The 17,050-nt window shown below is 38.9% G+C and overlaps 2 protein-coding genes across 21 annotated transcripts in view; both read left to right on the top strand.

The window, feature by feature from the left end:
- PRLR (prolactin receptor) overlaps nt 1-13,762 on the top strand; it is a 183,464-nt gene extending 169,702 nt beyond the window's left edge. For all 13 annotated transcript variants that reach the window (XM_041711420.2, XM_072921760.1, XM_072921757.1 and 10 more), the window contains 6 exons: nt 299-468; nt 1,660-1,829; nt 2,773-2,917; nt 3,744-3,843; nt 4,752-4,821; nt 5,445-13,762. In XM_041711420.2, coding sequence (XP_041567354.2) covers nt 299-468; nt 1,660-1,829; nt 2,773-2,917; nt 3,744-3,843; nt 4,752-4,821; nt 5,445-6,449 — 1,660 coding nt within the window. In that variant the 3' untranslated portion in view covers nt 6,450-13,762. The remainder of the gene's footprint in view (nt 1-298; nt 469-1,659; nt 1,830-2,772; nt 2,918-3,743; nt 3,844-4,751; nt 4,822-5,444) is intronic.
- Nucleotides 13,763-15,640: 1,878 nt separating this feature from the next.
- The window catches only part of AGXT2 (alanine--glyoxylate aminotransferase 2), a 24,475-nt gene continuing 23,065 nt past the window's right edge, over nt 15,641-17,050 (top strand). For 4 of the 8 annotated variants that reach the window (XM_072921768.1, XM_072921767.1, XM_072921766.1 and 1 more), the window contains exon 1: nt 15,782-15,953. In XM_072921768.1, coding sequence (XP_072777869.1) covers nt 15,926-15,953 — 28 coding nt within the window. In that variant the 5' untranslated portion in view covers nt 15,782-15,925. Of the gene's footprint in view, nt 15,954-16,103; nt 16,123-17,050 lie in introns of those variants that run through there. The other 4 variants (XR_012052760.1, XM_072921769.1, XM_072921764.1 and 1 more) reach the window with 4 other exon arrangements.

The following is a 17,050-nucleotide window of genomic DNA, read 5'->3' as shown; positions in this document are numbered from 1 at the left end:
GGGCTGTGCAGTGGACAGTGGCTTTCAGAGAAGTAAGAGCTGTGCTGTACTAGCCCACAGCTGCATCTGCAATAGCCTAAATTCTTCAGGCTTTGTGGTGTTTACTTGGTGGGGAAAATGCTTAGTACAGTCTCTGGGATTGTCCAATGACTCTTTAGTCTGGAAGCATTTTTCTGATTTTCTTCACAGTGCCAGGTGTGAAAAATCAGATCCAGCCCTAAATAATACTGAAGTACTAGCAACCAAAATCAGGTGGTTTAGTCTGTGTAATCTAATCACTGGGATTCTTTCATTTCAGAGAAGAAAAAGTTTATGAATGTCCAGATTACAAAACTGCAGGCCCCAATTCATGCTACTTCAATAAAAAGCACACCTCTTTCTGGACCATATACAATATTACTGTGAGGGCAACTAATGAAATGGGAAGTAACGTCTCTGATCCTCATTATGTGGATGTGACTTACATAGGTAAGAGTTAAAAAGTAGTTTCTGTGGAACCAAATAATTCAGAATCATGGGTTTTGACACAAGAATTTCAATTTCAGCTCTCCTCATATGTAGTATTATATCCAAGTTAAAAACTTATACAACTAAGATATTCCTTAGTGTAATAACAAATCAATATTCATCCCTTTACCATCTTATTTTCAGAAGAAGCCAAAAATGCTAAAAGCTTTAAAATTATGTTCAGATAAACATTTATTGGTTTTCCATATTTCTTGTAGCCAAACCCTAAGAAACATCATCCAGCTAAAATCTTTTTTTCCACTGTAGAAGCAACGGAAATCAATTTGATCTTTTAATTAATAATACTTAAATCTGATTACCCAAAAGTAGTTTCCAGACACAAGAGAAGCTGCATTAGTGCTTTTTATAGCAATGTGCTGATAATCTCTTTCTCAGCCTTTTTCTACAGAGTGACTGTGGACAAATAATTAGGGTTTTATCTAAGGGAACGGAACATTATCCTTGATAACCATTTTGTTGTCAAGGATCTGGCTGCCAGGTGTCTGGTAACTGGAAAAAGGCTGCTGGAGAAATGGCTTTATATTTTACCTCAGTGCAATGACCTGATGAATCTTCGGTCAGACAGTGGTAAAATATATGCACAATATACAGAAGCCCTACTTGTGAACTGAGGAAGATGCAAACCTGACTGTAGAAGAAACCTGTGTTCCATTTTGGTTTATTTTTTAAATACAGACAGAGCTTTAATATGCTGTCTTAATTTACTTTTAAGTATACTTACTTAAAAGTGTAGGGATCATGTGTTTTCTGAATGTAAAAGATGGAGGTGACAAGTTTCATTAGCTGCATACATGTTTTCAGTGTTCCTAAATATTTATGCCAAGCTCTGATAAAATTATAGTAGAACACAACTTTCATAACATAACATTAAAGATGTTAACTCTGAAATACAGTTGTGGAGAAAAGTAACAATAAATGGAAATGTAAGAAAAATATTTTTGATGATAAATGGTTAATGCAAATCTCAACATGAATTCAACATACTTACTACTATTCAGGGGGATTTTAAAATTCATAAAGCCATACTTACTTTATCTGAAAACTCTTGATTCGTATATTCCAGTAGCAGTTCCAAAGCTGCAAGGAAAAAAGTCACTTAGATTCTTATTGACAGTTCTTTTATTTCAACAGTACAGCCAGATCCTCCCGTGAATATAACGCTGGAATTAAAAAAGTCAATAAAGAGAAAACCGTATCTGGTACTGACATGGTCTCCACCCCCACTGGCTGATGTCAGATCTGGATGGCTTACCCTTGAATATGAATTGAGACTAAAGCCTGAAGAAGGAGAGGAATGGGAGGTAAGGATGTCACAAGTTTTTGCTAGATAATGTTTCCTGACCAGTCAGAGTTTGTCAGCCAGGTCCCATGCCTGAACGTAATGAAACAGACACTCTAAATAGTTCATAATTTTTCAAAAGTGCTTGTGTGACCTATGATTTCCTGCTGGTATCTCAGATGCTGCTGTAAAATAGGAGGTGATAAAGTATTTGTTTTTAATTGTAGTCATTATTTATTAATCATATTGGCATTGTAGTTTAAATTATTCCTTCTCATGTAGTCACATTTCTTCCATGATAATTTGTTCTTAACCACAAGCACTTCTTAGATAACAGAAAGCTCAGTAACATTACATAAAATAATTAAAATTTACTAAATAAACATTAGGTGGTAATTGTAGTGGCCACACAACAATAATAATTTTCTATGGCCAGGATCTACATCTTAAGCAGCCGAGTGGCAAATGAAAGACTCCAGCTGTTGGTATTTGACTCCATTCCCTTCTTGTCTGCAGAACTTCCAAACCACTTCTGTATTTCCTCCTTCCTTCTCCCTCCCTCTGTCCTTCTGGCCATTGCAAGACCTACTTTTTATTACCCTGTGCATTTCCACCACTCTACATTCTTTCCTCCTGTCTGCATTTTCTTTCTCCATCTCTGTTTCTTCCTCCCTTATTCACCTCTGCCTCCTCCTCTTCCTGTCACCGTTGCAGTTCCTATCATTACCACAGCTCCTCTCCGATTTGCCATAAACTCATGATGTATTTTTACAGCAGTTTAATTTGCATTGTATATCAGAGCCAGATCTCATTCCCACCTGCTAGAAAGCTAAACTATAGAAATAAAATAAATGTACCATTATTCCATGCCTGCTCAACAATTATTAAGAAAAGATATCCAGAATAATTCTATATTCCCATCTTGATTACCAAAACCTTAGCTGTGACATTTATTTTATTTCCAGACTATTTTTGTTGGACAGCAAACACAATGCAAAATGTTTAGTTTAAACCCTGGAAAGAGGTATATTGTACAGATTCACTGCAAACCAGACCACCATGGATTGTGGAGTGAGTGGAGCCCAGAAATGTATATTGAGATCCCTACTGGTGAGTGGCCAGGCATCCCTTCCATAATTGTTATTACATGCAAGTTCATGTTATATTTTTTGTTAGCTGTTTGTGGCACCAATGCAGATCCCTTAGTTTCCCTAGGACAGACAAGAACATTATTACTAAGGTAACCAAATCCTTATCATTACTGCACCATACAGAGATACCTTTCCCCTTCATTATTTTATGATAGAGTTAAGAGGGTGAATAATTTCTTTGCTTATTTAAACCATGTCCTTTCTGTCTATTGCCTCATTTGTTCTCTTTATGGTAGTTTTTAATTAAAAGAACACTGACAACAGCATTAAAACTGTGACACAGACAACAAAGAGTGACTGCCTTCAGACAGCAACAGCTCTTAATTACTCTTTATCCAGAATTAATATGAAATAAGCACTTCAATATAAGAAGTATTACACTACAATAAAAATCCATTAAAATATGTAATCCCAGGTCACTTTACCCAGCATTTCATTAATTGTATGATATGTATTTCATAATGAAATGACTACCATTTTGGTACAAATAGATTTGAACCCAATCTGTATAATTTGCTGTGACAAAATTTTCCTCTTCAATGCATTTTTGTATGATTTCTCCAAGACAGTTTATTTCCTGTGCAGTACCATTAGTAAAAATTATATTGATTATTTGATATTACAGGGATTGTTGAGATCCCTCTGTGCTGCTGAAGGCCTCTGTTTGCTAATAAATCTGGCAGTTTAGGCCAATTTTTAGAATAAAAGTAATTTGCAAGGTTTTTTGGCATGCTGACTATGCATATGCTAGATGCGTGTCCTTGAATAATTCTGGTTTTTCTTAGACTTTAGAGTAAAAGATATGGTTGTGTGGATCATCGTTGGTGTCCTGTCATCTCTTATATGTTTAATCATGAGCTGGATAATGATTATGAAAGGGTACAGGTAAGCCACCAATTTCACAATTACATGGAGTCCAAGATCAGAGAAAACTTTTCAAAAATAGACTTCCAATATTTGATTCAATTTCCTACAACATTTGCCTTAGCTTATAAACTGTTGGTTATAGGTATTTGACTTAATTTGCAACTGATAAAGCAGTGATTCTGTTCCTTATGGACGCCAGGCCAAATTCTCAGTTGGTAAATATCCGTCTCTATTACATCTATCTCTGTTAGATCTAGACTAATCTTGGTTAGTCATGTAATATTCATCAAATATTACTTGGAGTATCCCTGTTCCTGTAGGAGACATGTCTTTGTGTTTTGTCATAATTTCCTAAAGTAAACAAGGTAATATTATGAGATTGTCTTTCTACCAGCCTTTCTATCAATTTCACAAATGATTTCTTAGAATCCTGGCTAATTTCAATCAAATTTGAAAAAGAAAGGCCTTGCAAAGATTGTAGCTTTTGTACAAGTCTGACAAAATTACTGGCTGAGTAGATGAAAGGGACAGAAACTGTGGTTGGAAAAGCCGTGTCCTCACCATAAATCCTGTTTAGCAGTAGTCAGGTGACAGTCAAATATGCACAGACAGCCCCACTAACCCTCCTGAACTGTGCCTCACTTCATTGTTTTTTGGCCAGTGATGACATTAATAATTTTACTTCTCCAGTTGAATAATTTTTGTACTACTGGTGTTTGTTATAATACATCTAAGGGTATTTTATGAGCTGTGACTGGATTTGTCTTACCCAGCTTGTGAGGCAGAGAGGAGACAGAGGTCCAACTGGGATGTATAAGATATGAGAGAAGTGTTTAAAATCTCAGTCACATTCTAAGGAAAAGGGAGAACAAATAGATATAGGGTCTGTATTTACACATGGTATGTTTGCTCTGGTTTTTTTTTAGAATGATGGCCTTTATCCTGCCACCAGTTCCAGGACCAAAGATAAAAGGCATAGATACACATCTGCTGGAGGTGAGTACCACAGCTAATGACAAAAGAATTCACCATGGCTTTTCCAACTTATATACTAGCAAATGCAATTACCATAATAAAGTGTAAAACTGCTTCAGTTAATCGTTGTTGGAAATAAGCAACACTTTCTGGTTAAACATGTGGAGGATATGTGTGAGTCAGAGTTTTGCCTTTCACTTGTAAAAGGAGGGTGTTTAAAAACAGGGTTTGTGACTGCCTTGATTCCTGGGACACAAGGAAATGCCTCTGTGAACTTCCTAGTAGTTGTTATGGAAGATGCTCTCCACAGTCTTTTGCCATGCTGCAGAGTCAGGACATGCCTGCACTGCAATCCTCCTCCATTTCCTTCTTGTTAAACTCAGGAGACCCATACCTGCTAAAAGCTCCCTGCTCCTCCCACATTGCAAACATGAATTTTTGGTTTGTCTCCCCACTGAGGAAACTCAAGAATTTTTTTCCCCTTCTTTCAATATTTTCTACAGCAATAGAAATCAGGTTTAGGTCTAGCAATGTAACTATCTAAATGTTTGTACATCAAATATGTAGATTGATCACAATTGTTCTAGTCATATAATCCCTAAGGTTGAGAATGAAAAATTATATCGTGTTCATTATACCTTCAGACAGGAAAATCTGAAGAATTACTGAGTGCTCTTGGTTGCCATGGTTTCCCTCCAACATCAGACTGTGAGGAACTACTGATAGAATATCTGGAGGTAGAGGACAGTGAGGATCAGCAACTTATGCCAAGTCATGACACTCCCAGTAAAAATACAAAAATTATGCTCAAGGAAACAGACAGTGACTCAGGCCGAGGGAGCTGTGATAGTCCTTCTCTCCTCCCTGTGAAGTGCAGGGAATCCCGCAGCCTTCCATCTGCTCTTCAAACACAAGATGTAAGAGCTAAAGAAAAGAAAGGGGGGAAAGGGAGCTGGGACACTCGGTGTATGGCCTCAGAACAGAAAACACTCCCTTGTGAGAGTATAAAGACGTGCACTTGGCTGGCAGCTCAGTTACCCAGTAATCAGGCTGCTATGTTTGCCTACCACAGCACTGTGGAGGCATTCAAGATAACACTGAACACCACAAATGTGAACAATTCACCAGTTTTGGTGGGAAATGAAGAAAATCGTCAGTCGCTATATCCTATTGCTGAAACTGTGTATGATGATGTGGAAAAGGTAAGCGAGATGGAGTATTCCAAAACTGACCAAACCACAGTGCAGGTCAGACAAAATGAACATAGTAACAAGTCACCTTTCCTGAATCCTAAACTAATGGACTATGTAGAAGTTCATAAAGTCAGACAAGATGAGGAACCAACTCTATTACTGAAACATAAAGAAAACAGTGGAAAGACAAAAAAATGCACTGTTCCAGGAACCAGCAAAGAATATACCAAGGTCTCAACAGTTGTGGACCATCACATTTTAGTATTATTGCCAGATCAGCGCAGCCAGAACACACCTGTATCTCAAGAACCTGTAGCAGAAACATCTCAGAACCCTCAGCAAAGTCAAGCTGAGAAGAACACAAGCTACAGCGCAACAGCTCCAAGTGACTCCAGAAGAGACACCAGTGGATCAGACTACATGGATCCATCTTCCTTTATGCCGTCCTTCAAATAACCTTTTAGTACAGCACATACTTAGTCTTTACACACAGTAAAACAAAATCACATAACAAACAGTTGTTTAGAAAAGTCTAGCCTCTGAAAGCCTAATCTCCTATGTGCATTGTACAGGTAATAAAATAATCTGTGAATTGAGGTAATAATCATGGATGTAAATCTTGGATCATTAGCACACATTTCTGATACAGTGAAATGAGGAAATGGATCTTGTCTGTCATGAAAATGCACTGAGGAAATACCACAGATTCAATAAAGATGAAAATTGTTATGGGTCAGTCAGCAAACCACAGTGATCTGAGCTGAGTTCTTACATTAGATAAATCATTGCATAACTGTGTTCTTACCTATAATATGTTTTCTTATGAGTGCATTCTGACACTACATTAAGTTTTCTTTATCTTTTTTCTCAATCCTTGAGAAAAAGGAACTCTTGTACATGACAAATCATATATAAAAACTAATATATTCTACAAATTGTAGTAAAATAACAAATACTTCTAAATATATTTTTGCTTTGTTTCTATGTGACAGAAAACTGCATCCCATTCATATCCTAGTCCAGACAAACCAAAATGAAGAAGAAAGCAGGATAATATGTCATATACTGCCTTACTGTATATAATATACAATTTTACTTTAATATAAGCCCATATGTTTAACAATCTATTTTTAAAGGCTATTTTTCTATTACCAAAAAAAAGAGCAAAGTAAAATATTTTTTGATTTCCCAATGCTATTTAGCTGCCTAGGAACTTTTCTCTTTCCTTCTGCTGAGGCAGTAACAGGTAAACCTGTAATTTCTATAAGAAGCATAAAATTAAACTTTATACTAATTAAGAATATGGAAACATTTTTAAACTATATTTCTAATATATTACAAATGTCTTACTATTTGAATTGTAAATTATTTGTTTCACAGGTTTTATATCACCTGTAATTATATAATTAAAATAGAGTTTAGGTTTTGAGACCCGAGGTTCTTTCCCTTTGAATTTGTATTCTTATGCCAGTTGTAAATGACATGGGGCTCTCCTGTATCCTGCACTTTTCTCTGAGCCTCGAAGTAAAGTCTGAAGTCAGATTTTTTTATCATGAATTTATAAACATTTGTTTTGGAATCAGCCTCGAAGGTCTGATTCAGACCTCCACTGAAAAAGCAGTGGAAGTGAGGAGATGAGTCCATGTACTTAGGCTGGTCATATGTCCCCAGAACAGCAGTGGGAACAGTAAGGATTTGTTATATCCCATGTAACTGAAGACAGAATCAAAATGATGCTGTAGTGGCTACTAAGTTGCTCCGGCCTTCCTTCTTGAAACAAAAGTTTAATTGAGCCCAGAAAACTATGTCTATGTGGTGACAGATTCAAGGCAGGACAAGTATTTAGCTAGCATCTCTAGCTTCAGGGGAAACTGAAACTTAAGGTGAGGAAATCATCCTGTACCTGTGGAGGAGAGTGTATTTGATAGACGGGCTCTCTTTTGTTAGTCTCCTTCCTGAACAGCTTTACTTTTCTCCATATTTTTATTATTTTGTGCACTGAGTGAGCCTTCCTGTGGGATCAGGTACCTGCTGCAGAGCCAGACAAAAGAGAATTTCAGATTTTGAAGGTCCCAGAAGGCCACAGAGGGCCCAGAAGGCTGAATTTCTAATTCAGCAAATCAGATTCTCACCCTTTACCTTTGAAGCCATGGAACTGCTCAAGCACAGATTGGTAGAATCACCTAGCCTTTGCACAGGCAGGATATTAGAGCTTAACTAAGTATCTCTGTGTCTATAAATGTCAGTGGTAGTGTAGACTGTAACATTAGGATGGCATCAGATTTAGAGCCTGTCCTCTATACAGGCAACTGCCCACTCTCAGGGGCTGATCAGTGCAGTATGGATGCTCTGCTGAAGATGTGGGAAGGTATCCTAGATTCCTAATTCAACCACTTATTTAACATGTGAAGATATGAAGGGGCTACTCCAGGTATCAAACATAAAACTCTGTTCAGTTATAGTTAATAGAAAAAAATTACCATAGATACTCTGTTTGTAGTATACCTTACAAATTTCTAGAAATGCTAGAAGTACTGCAGAAAACCTCCCGAGTTATGAAGAACTTGTGTGTGTGGAAGTGTATAAGCTGACAACACACTGTGTCTGACAGTGTGCATAAAGATAGGCTGCTACAAGCCTTCTGGGATGTGTCTAGTAATGCACAGAAGCTGTAGTATCTCATCAAGCCTACAGCCTAAAGATGCTCCTTATAGAATAGATTTCTTAGGTTAGAACACAGTAACTACCCAAATATCCGACAGCAACAGGCTGTTCCCACCCATATCTTTTTACCTGAAGTTACTTTTCACCTAAAGCAAACAGACATAACAGTTAGCAGGTTTAAAGTATGTGATTCATCCTGCCTAACTGTAGGCATGTGTGCCTTCAATAGTCCACACAGAAGGAGAGTCAAGGAGGTTCTGTGCTTTGTCATAAATGAATACTGAAACTCTAAAACAGTTGTAGCCCAAATTACTTGTGTGGTGTTGAGCATCTCCCACCTTTGCTGATGAATGTCTCAATATGCCAAATCATCATGGCTCCCTGTGAAAAGGGGAAGTCAACTGCAGTGGAAAAGGGGCATTTGCTTGCTGCTTTGAAGTTTTGGGGGATTTGCTAGCTAAATGTAATTTAAATGCATTGTCATAAGTATATTTAATTCTTGAAGCTGAACAAATGTGCAGATAGATTAATTTTCCCTTGAATTTGCTTATATTTTCCAAAACACCTTGCTCCTCTCAATGGCAGAGCTTCTGAAAGTGACCTTAAACATTTGAAAGTACATTTTAAAAATTTAAAAATAGTGTTCCGTAAAATCAGAATAATCTTCAGCTAAGTGTTTGGTCCTTTGAATGTTCAAAATTTTTTTTCTGTTTGCAATGATATTTTTGCTTGCAGGTCTTTAAGCTTTTCATTAGGAAGTACATGAGTTTTTGAAGCAGTTCTACAGAGTCAATCAGTGTAAAATTATGACACACCAGTGCGGAAAAACAGGCTCTTCATACCTCCTTTGATATCCAGAGGGATGAATAGAATGTACCCCAGGAACAGGGATCAGCCCTCTAACTCTTGCACCATTAGTCAAATTTCTCACTTGGAATAATTATTTCAAGAATGTGAAAGATGTTTTCAATGCCAAAGTTATCCATGTGTCATTTATAGTGTGAACTACTTTGTAATAGCATAAAAGCCCTAAAAGGTAGCATAAAAACTCTTCTACATAATTATTTTTACAACATTCCTAAAATTTAACATGTATATTTTATTTAATTACCTTTCCTTCTGACTCAGACTAATTTTATTAACATTTTTTCTTCAGTAATGGCAAATATGATTCATTACCATACAGTTATTTACTAGATTTTTTTTTTAGCAGAGACATATTTGATGTACAATTTTTGTATTTCTGCGTAATATTTCAGACTTTAGAAGAAATACAAACTAATGAATTGGCATGTGCTCAGAAAGCTCAGTATCACACATGATAGGACTTTAGGTTGGCCTTGATGATACTATGTAACTACAAAGATTATTTAATTAAAATGCAGTGAATTAACCTGATATAATGTTAGCAAGAGGATGTATGTGTTTATGGAACAAACTGTAAAACAAATATGTAATGATGATTTATGTCAATCCAGTGAATTCTGTAGTATATATGTCTGTGTGTCTATGTTTTAAATGGCTGAAAAATAGACAGCTGCTTTAAATGTCATTCAAGTATCCAAAGTGTAGTAGCATCAGGTGTTCAAAATGAATAAGCAGATTTTTTTTATGCTCTCTGAAGCATTGTGTATGTGGGGTTTACATCATGAAGCCTGTAAGTGTATTTTATAATTTCATGGCAACTATAAACTGATCTGAAGGTGTTGTGCAAGGAAACTGAAGTTCTGTAAGCCAGTTGATAGACATCAGACATCTTCTACAAAGCCATAAAGACAAATAGAGTGAAAAAAGTGTTATGAGATAAGTCATCACATTCTCAAATAACTGCTACCTCAGATTTTTTTTTTTTTGCTCCCTTTAAACGGCAAGCAGGAAAAAGCATTTTGCTTTGTCTGTAAATTTGTGACTCATTCTAGCAAGAATTTTAAAATTTTATTTGTAAATTGAATTATTTTTGTTAACAAACAGCTTGTCATGGAATCATCACTTGCGTGGCAGTGGTAGTTTGAGGATGGAATATTTGAGATGTGTAGCAAAATTAAATGTTTTTAATATGGGGGGAAAAAAAACAAACTAAAGAAAATTCCACTTTGTAAGAATGTCCTTGGTGCCCAGATTGGCAGTCAAGTATCAGTTCCATTCCTGGCCTGAAAAGTTTTTTGCCATATTTCCAGGTCACTAGGACTGATTGAGCCAATTTTCCAGAGGTGCTTTCATTCTGGATCTCAGCTATGGAACTTGGTATTTATCAATACTTCTATTTAGAATTACCTGTTTTCAACTGAATTCGTAGGAAGCAAACCTTTCAATTCTGTCTCTCAATGAGTAAAAATGGAAAGCCCTCCTCTCAACTATCTCAAACAGTATCACTAAAATCTGGCTCCAGTTCCTGTGGGTGTGGAAAGATGGACTGAATTATAAAATCATTTGAATAACCTTGTGGCTCAGCCTTGAAAACCATTTTGAAACAAATCAGAGATTTTCTTCATTTTTCTGGTGTATGTTGAGCAGAAAAATAAAGATAAATGGATTCCTAAATACATAATACATGGGGATATAAAGAGTTTAAATATCATAGAAGCATAGAACAGCTTAGGTTGGAAAAGACCTATGAGGCCATAGTCCAAATGTTAACCTGGTTCTGCCAAGTCCACCACTAAGTGGCAGGAAGAGGGACAAGGCTCCTGCATGTGACAGAATGGAAAAGGAGTACAGTCACTATGGGATGGTACATGGTAGATGATGAGGGAAAAAATGCATTTTGACTACAGCTGAAAAGAATGGGGAAAGATGAAAAAATGGAAGGGAAAGAATTAAATATGAGGATAGACAGTAAAAAATGAGCACTAGCAGAACTGAGAGGAGTGATAAATAAGTTAGTGAGGGGGAAAAAAAGGAAGAGAAGAAAATACTTTATTATCAACAATGGGAATGTGCACAACTACCTGATATAGCCCACAAAACTAGTAGCCATTTTGCCAATTAGCCTTATTGTTGGCAAAATGCTGAAATCAGCTACTATGGATCAGCTGTTTCATATGAGCAGAAAAAGTCTCATACATGAGAAGTAGTCATTCATTTTCTATCCATTATGAGATTTTTCTTCCCTCATCTGACATTGATCCCAGGCAAAAACAAAACTTGAAGAGTCAGGCTCAGCATCTGATCTGACACTCCATTTCCTACATTTCTAAGGGGAAAAAGTAAAGAGAAACTGATTTTATAAAAAAACGTTCTGTTATTCACACAGATATACAGGTGAGATTTATTTATCCATTTACATTGTCCCACACATATGTCTACCATTCTTAAGCATTCTTTTGTTTTTATTTAGTATATATAATGCAATGATCTAGAAGATCCAAGAGAAAAAATACTTTGGGGATATTACTGAGCAGCCTCTTGGCATTTCTGGGCATTGTTTCAGTTTGTACCTGTGACAATGTATCTGTTAATACTTTCCTTAGTTAGAAAGTCTCTATCTTGGTAATAAATTCTGACAATAACCAAGTTAGGATTAAAATACATCTCTTTAATATGATGCATTTTTAAGAGGCACTATTATATCTGTTGGAAGTAGTTAAGAAAAATACCTGCATTAATTGTGTGGCCTCAAGAGTGCTGATATGCTAAAAACTGATCTTATACTCAAGATGTGGGTGCATACAGCAGTTAGATATAAAAAGGTCTTTTTTATATATTCCTCTTTTTGGAAGGTTTATTGTCCTTTTCTACTTGGTGATGCTGCTTGTCTTGGATCTTGTCATTATTTAACTATCTTTTTAAACCATGCTGCTTTTGGATCTATTTTTGTGAGCTGCTGAGTACCTTCACCTCATTTTGACATTAATGAACATTCAAAGATTTCATTACAGTTCCTGCAATGGTTAGTCTTAGAGACTTGTAGCACTGAGTAGAATTTTTAGAGGATGCTGGAAATCATTGTACAAATGACTTGTAGAAAATATCCCTTCAGTAGGATGCAAAACTATACATGTCTAGAAAAAGATAGATTTTACTACAGACAGAACTATAATGATGTTGTATCATCTTTTTAAATATTCATAATGCTGTAGACTACTCTTAATTCTCATCCCTTTGTCTTTCATTCCAAAAGGGAGAGGAAACTACTGCTCAGCTATTCTTAGAAAGAGCTCCTGGGCTGATTTAGTGTTGTTTATTTTTAATTTTGGAAATTTTTTCTATTCTAACTGCAAAAACGTTTCATCTGATATAATACAACCATCAGTTCTTATATATGTGTTACATTACTCAGAGTTACTCGGCACTATATTGGCCTCTGAAATATTTTTGTTGTTTTTGTGTATGTTTTAGTCACTGTGTAAGATACAACAGTACTGAGGGCACTGTTATGAAAAAGTACAGCCCAGAAAAAACATGATAATCATTAACTGATTGTATTTGTTCAAAATTCTGATGTGCTACGAAGTGAGGGTAAAAGTCTCTGGAACTCCCTTGCCTTTAATTGTGCCAGCAGACTCTCATAGAAACAAAATTGCACCTTCTGAATAATATCCAGAATAAACAGTGTATTTTCAGCAGAGAAAGAGCTGGCCCAATACTTAAAGCAAACTTATTTCCATTTGCATAAACCATTTGGTTGGTAGATTTCAAATACAAGCTAGGCATTTTTTCCACTACAGTTTCCGAAGTTGTGTGCAATGTGGATACATGAGAGGTTTTTGCAGTGTCATTACTGTAGCAACAGAATGACTTTAAGCACAATTATTCTGTGAACCAGATCCAAATTTTTTTGTAAATTTCTAAAATACAATAAGTTGTAAGAATTAGATTTCATATGTTGTATGTACATTCTTTGGAGAATACTGGTATAAAAGTAGTTGCTCAGGAATTCTTCATTGTTTCTAAGTGTATCTAAAGGAAAATGCTTTCAAATACATTTTTTAAGTTCTTAATACTGAAAATGCTGGCTTTACTAAAATCTGTTCGTGTTTTTACTTGTAAGATCAATATTGTTATGAGGTCTGTAGCTTTGTGATGAATTTTTTGATCTTTTGTCATTGTAAAATCTCTTTGCAATGGTGTTCTCATTTCAGTTTAATAAAAGTTTGTGAATAAAATTCCCAGAGTCTATATTTCTTCATGATATGAAACATTTCTGCTATACAATGTATAGGAAGAAAAAGGAACATCCAAGACACTCTGTAGGGCAGGATCCTGCTGTCCTCCATGGGGAAAGTTCCATGACAGATACTTAACCAATTTTGGTGCACTGAGCAATTGAACCAGGTAACAAATTTTATGTTTCTTTATGGCTCTTCATTTAAATTATATTTATCATTGAAATTCAGGGATTTGTTTAGCAAATGTAAAGTTTGATCAAAAAACTTGGGGAAGTCCTAAAGTGTGTAAGCACTGCCCTGATTACTAGAAGGTATTAATCTCTGACCCTTTGCACCAACATTGGGCAGTTTTCCTGCAAAACTAGGGCTGTCCCCCAGGTTACCTGTGGTCAGCTTTCTACCTTAGGAGCAGGCAGGGTCATCAAAAGCACTGTGAAATACCTCTCACTGGCAACTGTGTCTAGTTAAACTGTGCACCAATTTCCATTCCAGGAAATGCCACCTTGACCCTTGATTCTTAAGTATTACAAGGATGTGCTGATTTTGGATATGGCAGAGTTAATTTTCCCCACTGTAGCTGGGGCTGTGTTTTGGATTTGTGCTGAACACAGTGATGATAGGAGAGATGTTTTTGTTGTTGATGAGCAGAGCTTACATGGAGCCAAGGACTTTTCTGGGTGCATGAGAGGCTGGGAGGAGACACAGCTGGGACAGGTGACCCCAACTGACCAAAGGGATATTCCAGACCATGGCATCGTGCTCACTCTGAAGTACTGAGTAAAGACAGGGCATTTGGAGCTATGGAGTTTGTCTTCCCAAGTTACCATTACATGAGACAGGCCCTGCTCCCCTGGAGATGGCCCAAGGGTTTTCCAGCTTTTACCCTCCCCTCCCCATTCCCACTGGTTGGGAGTGTGAGTGCGTGGCTGCCCAGGGCTTCCTCCATTACCTGCTAATGGCTGGTAATGGAGGAAGTAAATATAGCTTCCCACTTCTCCTGTCATTGTAGGAGGCTGTGCTACATCTCTTCACTGACAAAACACAACCAAAACAAGAGAATAAATGGGTCATCAGCATAGAGCATATGCTCTCAGCATATCTGTCACTTTCTCCACATCCACCCAGATGTATTTAACATAACACAATTCGTAGAACCACATAGTGGGTCAGGTTGAAAGGCACTACAGTGGGTCATCTGGTCCAAAATCCCTGTTCAAGCATCACCCCAGAGGACACAGCAGAGGACTGCATCCAGACAGTTCTTGGGCATCTTCAGTGAGGGAGACAATTTTTACTCTGTGTGTGATTGTGTTTTTCCACTGCATGATGACACACAGAGTAAAGAAGATTTTCTCATGTTCAGGTGGAATTCTCTGTGCATCAGTTTCTGCCTGCTGCCTCATGTCCTGCTGTCTGGCACCACTGAACAGAGCCTGGTCCATGCTCTGACCCCTCCCTGCAGACGCTGACAGACAGGGATGAGGTCCCTTCTCAGTTATCCCTCTTCAAGGCTGAAAAGGATCTATTGTCTCAGCCTTTCCTCATAATAGAAATGCTCCAGTCCCTTGCTCACCTCTGTAGCTCTCTGCTGGACCCACTCCAGGAGCTCCATGTCTCTGTTGTGCTCCAGAGACCAGCACTGAGCACAGACTCCAGGTGAGATCTCACTAGAGCTGAGCAGCACGGCAGGATCACCTCCCTTGACCTTCTGGCAGCGCTCTTCCAGAGGCATCCCAGGATTGTGCTGCCTTCCGGGCCACAAGGGCACTGCTGGCTCGTTCACAGTTTGTTGTCCACCAGGACCCTCAGGTCCTGCTCCACAGAGCTGCTTTCCAGCAAGCTGGGCTCCAACCTGTGCTGGTACCCAGGGCTGTTCTTCCCCAGGTGCAGGACACTGTATTTTCCTGTGTAGAATTTCAGAGAGTTCTTCTATGACCATCTCTCCAGCCTGTCGAGGCTCTTCTGAAGGGCTCACAGTCAAACAGGCTCAGAAGACGGCTCTGGCTGGGATCGCGCAGGGTGACGGGGACAGCACCAGAAGAAGAGCACGGGATGACCCGGGGGGACAGCATGGGATGACATCAAGAGAATGGCATGTGACGGCACCGGAGGGACAGCAGCACACGTGTCGGGGCGGCGCGGAGCCCGGGGCGGGAGGACATGGCGGCGCGGCTGCGGCTCGGCGGCGGTGAGGGAGCGGCGGGCGCGGGGGCGGGAGCGGCGCTGCCGGGGCCGGGCCCGCCGGGGCCTGCGCCCGCTCCGTGCAGCTCGTGAGGGATGGGGGGAGCCTGTGCGCGGGCCAGCGCGCGTGGAAGCGCTTTCGGTGTAGCTGCAAATCCCTTGGAAGGAGTTCCAAGGTAGAACTTCCCTAATCCATGGGTTTTCAACTACTTTTTTGAGACTGGACTCTTTAGACTCTATATTCATTAGTGCTGTAAATGGTTGTAAGGGAAGTGACATTCTATCTAATTAATTTCAGGAAACTTTATTCTTCAGTCATTTACATTTTACATGCATTTTAGAAATTGGTTAAAACCTTTGGCTTTTAAAACAAATGTCTAACTCTCAGTAGATAGTTCTAGGTGCAGAAATAAAGTCTCTTGAAATACCTGCTCTCAGAGTCACAGGATGGGTCAGGTTGGAAGGGAACACAGTGGGTCATCTGGTTCAGCCCCCCTGCTCAAGCAGGGCCATCCCAGAGCACTTGGTGCAAGATTGTGTCCAGAGGGTTCTTGAATATCTCCAGTGAGGGAGTCTCCAGAACCTCTGGGCAGTCAGGTGCTTCTTTCTGATACCTGCTGAATTGCATCTGCAGTTCGATGAAAGGCAGGATGGTGTGATGTTCCCAGGATTTTGGAGCAAGGATGGAAGATGGCAGCTAGAGTGAGCACAGCTTGTGTCCCCTGTACAGCCTCCCCCAAGGCTGTACCCCTTGCCCAGGAGCCGTGTTCTATCTCTGCCCTGAGCCTTCAGTCCCTGCCTCAGCTGAGTCGTGAGCCTTGCCACCAGCCCAGCCCTGGCTCTGTCTCCTGGATAGACCTTGGCCTTCTGCTGTAGCCTTGTGTCCAGCCCTGCCTCTGGCCCTGTGTGCTCCTGCTCCTGCCTGGGCACCCTGGGTGAACCTTGGACCTGACTCAGCTCCATTTATGTGGGGCATTCTCGGTGAGCCCTACTGTGCCCACCTTGTTCAGGTCTGTTGGGCCTCTGCCCTGCTCCCTGGGACCACTGCAGTCACCCTGGCACCTGACTGTAGAGCGTTCACCCACTGCTTCCAGATAAGAACTT

Source organism: Taeniopygia guttata, chromosome Z (genome assembly GCF_048771995.1).
Source record: "Taeniopygia guttata chromosome Z, bTaeGut7.mat, whole genome shotgun sequence".
NCBI classification, from domain to species: domain Eukaryota; kingdom Metazoa; phylum Chordata; class Aves; order Passeriformes; family Estrildidae; genus Taeniopygia; species Taeniopygia guttata.
The sequence above is the reverse complement of the archived record's forward strand: the minus strand, read 5'-3'. Positions and strand labels throughout refer to the sequence as shown.